This window comes from Theropithecus gelada, chromosome 1 (genome assembly GCF_003255815.1).
Source record: "Theropithecus gelada isolate Dixy chromosome 1, Tgel_1.0, whole genome shotgun sequence".
Lineage (NCBI taxonomy): Eukaryota > Metazoa > Chordata > Mammalia > Primates > Cercopithecidae > Theropithecus > Theropithecus gelada.
Genome location: NC_037668.1, coordinates 19,162,700 through 19,164,227, shown reverse-complemented (window position 1 = coordinate 19,164,227; position 1,528 = coordinate 19,162,700). Strand labels below are relative to the sequence as shown.

General features: G+C 60.1%; 1 protein-coding gene across 1 annotated transcript in view; it reads right to left on the bottom strand.

Annotated features, from left to right (window-relative positions):
• The window catches only part of LOC112605148 (immunoglobulin superfamily DCC subclass member 3-like), a 2,743-nt gene extending 1,781 nt beyond the window's left edge, over positions 1-962 (bottom strand). Inside the window, exon 1 of the mRNA XM_025354783.1 lies at positions 701-962. Within this exon, the coding sequence (XP_025210568.1) occupies positions 701-737 (37 nt within the window). The 5' untranslated portion in view covers positions 738-962. The remainder of the gene's footprint in view (positions 1-700) is intronic.
• Positions 963-1,528: the final 566 nt, after the last annotated feature.

The window sequence follows — 1,528 nt, the reverse complement described above, 5'->3', positions numbered from 1 at the left end:
AAAAAAAAAAAAAAAAAAAAAAAAAAAAAAAAAAAAAAAAATCACAACCTCACTGGCCACCAGGTCTTCTAGATACAGACAGATTCCATCCCAGACACACACTCAAGGAGGCCCCAAACACAGGTAACACGTAGATGTCCCTACAGACTCAAAGTCACAGATACATAAGCACAGGGCCACAGACACTAATGGCACAGGCCCAGAAATGCACGAGCAGAGCTGTGAACCCACATACACAGCCCCCTTCCCACACACCCCCATCAATACAATAACTCAGCCTGTGAGGCTGAGCCAGGACCCCCGGCAGACGGGGTGGACGGACGGGCAGACAGAGCCTCCGAGGGGCACATGGGCAGGGGGCTGAGCCAGCCTCGGTTGGCTCAGGGACATCTGTGCGGAAGCCTCTGGGGCCCTGCCTCTGTATGCCCCACAGTCTGCTCAGCCACTTGCCTCACGTGGACCCCAGGTCCCCTTCTGGCCACTGCGCCCCAAAGCCTGGGCTCCTAGAGCCCCCCATGGCTCTAGGGCTTACCCCTCTCCTCTGCTGTCCTCAGGGTTTCTCCACCTCCACTCCGGCCACCTCCATCCCTCTGCTCCCCCAACCTTTCCCCCCAACTCTCCCACCCCTATGCCTGCCTCTTTTTCTTCCCCGTCCCTCTGCCCTGGTTTTCCCTATGGCCCTCATGGCCCAGCCTCTTACCGCAGCCTGGGAGCAGCAGCAGCAGCAGCAGCGCCATGGCCCTACCAGGCCTGGCCCCTCAGCCTGGGCGACTTCCCCAGCAGCCCCAGTCTCCTGCCTTCAGCCTGGGGGCCCTTGGGCTGTGGGCATTCCCCACCCCGCACTCTGGCGCACAGTGTGGGGGCCCTGGTCTTGCTTTGGAGAGCCCAGGTTCTGGGGCACCAAGGTCTGGGGTCAAGGCTGAAGGTTATGGTACTTCTCTTCGTGCTCCTGCAGCTGGCTCTCTCTGCTTTCAGCCTGAGCCCCCTCCCCACTCCTATCCTCACTGTCCCCTCCTCCCAGGGCCAGGACCCAGACACCGAGACAATTGGGGCAGGGAAAGGGGAGGGGGGAGGGCCAATGAGAGCGGGGCAAAGTTGGGGGGTCAAACCCGCCCCTTTCTCAGCTTCCAGAAATCTGTCCCAGCCCATCACCCGCCCCTTACTCCCTCTCAAACTTTAACTGAATAAGAGTGAAGTTCTAGGAGGAGCTGGGGCATCTGGTTCCCCAAGCCCATCCCTGGGAATCCACGTCCTGGACAGGGGTGGCTTGGAGTCTGATCTGGGGGTCCTGGGGAAGTGTGCAGAGCTCCCACCCTCCTAGTAGAGTCTCTGTCCCAGGTGCTGAGCCCGGGCCTGCAGTGGGGGACCTCATCCCATTAGTTCGGTCCCAGCCCCAACAGCCCCGGCACCATTCATAGCGTCATTTTCCAAAGCTGTTCTCGCTATTCTGATTGGGACAATGGATTGGGGCCGCCAGGGGCCGGGAGGCTGCCAACCAGCGGGAGGTGGAGGACCAGCCCCATCCTAA